General features: G+C 35.7%; 1 gene segment (V, D, J or C); it reads right to left on the bottom strand.

Moving 5' to 3' along the window:
* Positions 1–53: 53 nt before the first annotated feature.
* Positions 54–512, bottom strand: LOC107709305 (Ig kappa chain V-VI region NQ2-6.1-like). The segment is given in 2 exon segments: positions 54–367; positions 476–512. Coding segments are annotated over 2 exon segments (351 nt in total).
* Between the last annotated feature and the right edge of the window lie 444 nt (positions 513–956).

Below are 956 nucleotides of genomic sequence, written 5' to 3'. Positions count from 1 at the left end.
TAAAGCAAGAATTGTGTGTTTGAGTTTTTGTAAAGCCTCTCAGGCATTTTGTATCACTGGGCTGCTACTCTCAGAGCACAATAATAGAGAGCTGAATCTGACAGTGTAACATCAGTAATAGTGAGGTCAGTGGATGTTTGGGATGTAGTCGACTGAAAACGAGGGTCTGGTATATCATAGCTGCTGTATGATCGAGCACCTTTCCGCAGTAAATACTGAGGTTCTCTATTAGGATTCTGTCTGTACCAGTAAAGATAAACATAACTGCTGCTTGTATCATATGTGCAGCTCAGTGTCACAGACTCTCCTTCTCTCTTGATCATATTAGTATCCTTGTCATTTGGTTTAATGCTGTCAGCAAACACACCTGTAATAAAATTGTAGTTGCACATTAAACCATCAGCCCATACCATGAATCAATCTGTCATTCTTTTCAAAAGCAACATTTGATAATTAAAGCATAAATTATATTCACCTGAAATTATGAGAATCACTAGCAGACACACCTCCATGTTGAAACCACGGTTTAAATGTTTTAATTGGTTTTGATCACAGCTCATCGTTTTTGAGGTTCATACATGCAAACTTGTAAACATTTGATACATGAAATAAATTAATCGATACATAGATGAATAACTGCAGTGGGGAGGAGCTCTGCAGTTTATGAACAGTGTGGGTGTGGTCACTGACATCATAGCCAATCCCATCTCTTCTTTTCATAATGTAAATATAACAGGGAACAATGCATATCAACTTAATCACAGTGACTTTTTTCTGTCCCAATCTTGCACTGTGGATCTTAGAATAATCTACAAGAGGCAAATGGTTGTCTTAAAAATTTTATTAAATCATGATTATTCTTTCCTTTACAATTCGTATTTATCCTTCTAAATAGAAGACATAACTTATATTTTTATGATTTTCTGTACTTCACATAAGAAGTCAGATGACACAAC

This window comes from Sinocyclocheilus rhinocerous, unplaced genomic scaffold, assembly GCF_001515625.1.
Source record: "Sinocyclocheilus rhinocerous isolate Xijiao unplaced genomic scaffold, SAMN03320098_v1.1 scaffold6439, whole genome shotgun sequence".
Lineage (NCBI taxonomy): Eukaryota > Metazoa > Chordata > Actinopteri > Cypriniformes > Cyprinidae > Sinocyclocheilus > Sinocyclocheilus rhinocerous.
Note: the sequence above shows the minus strand (reverse complement) of the source record. Positions and strands in the feature narration are given on the sequence as shown.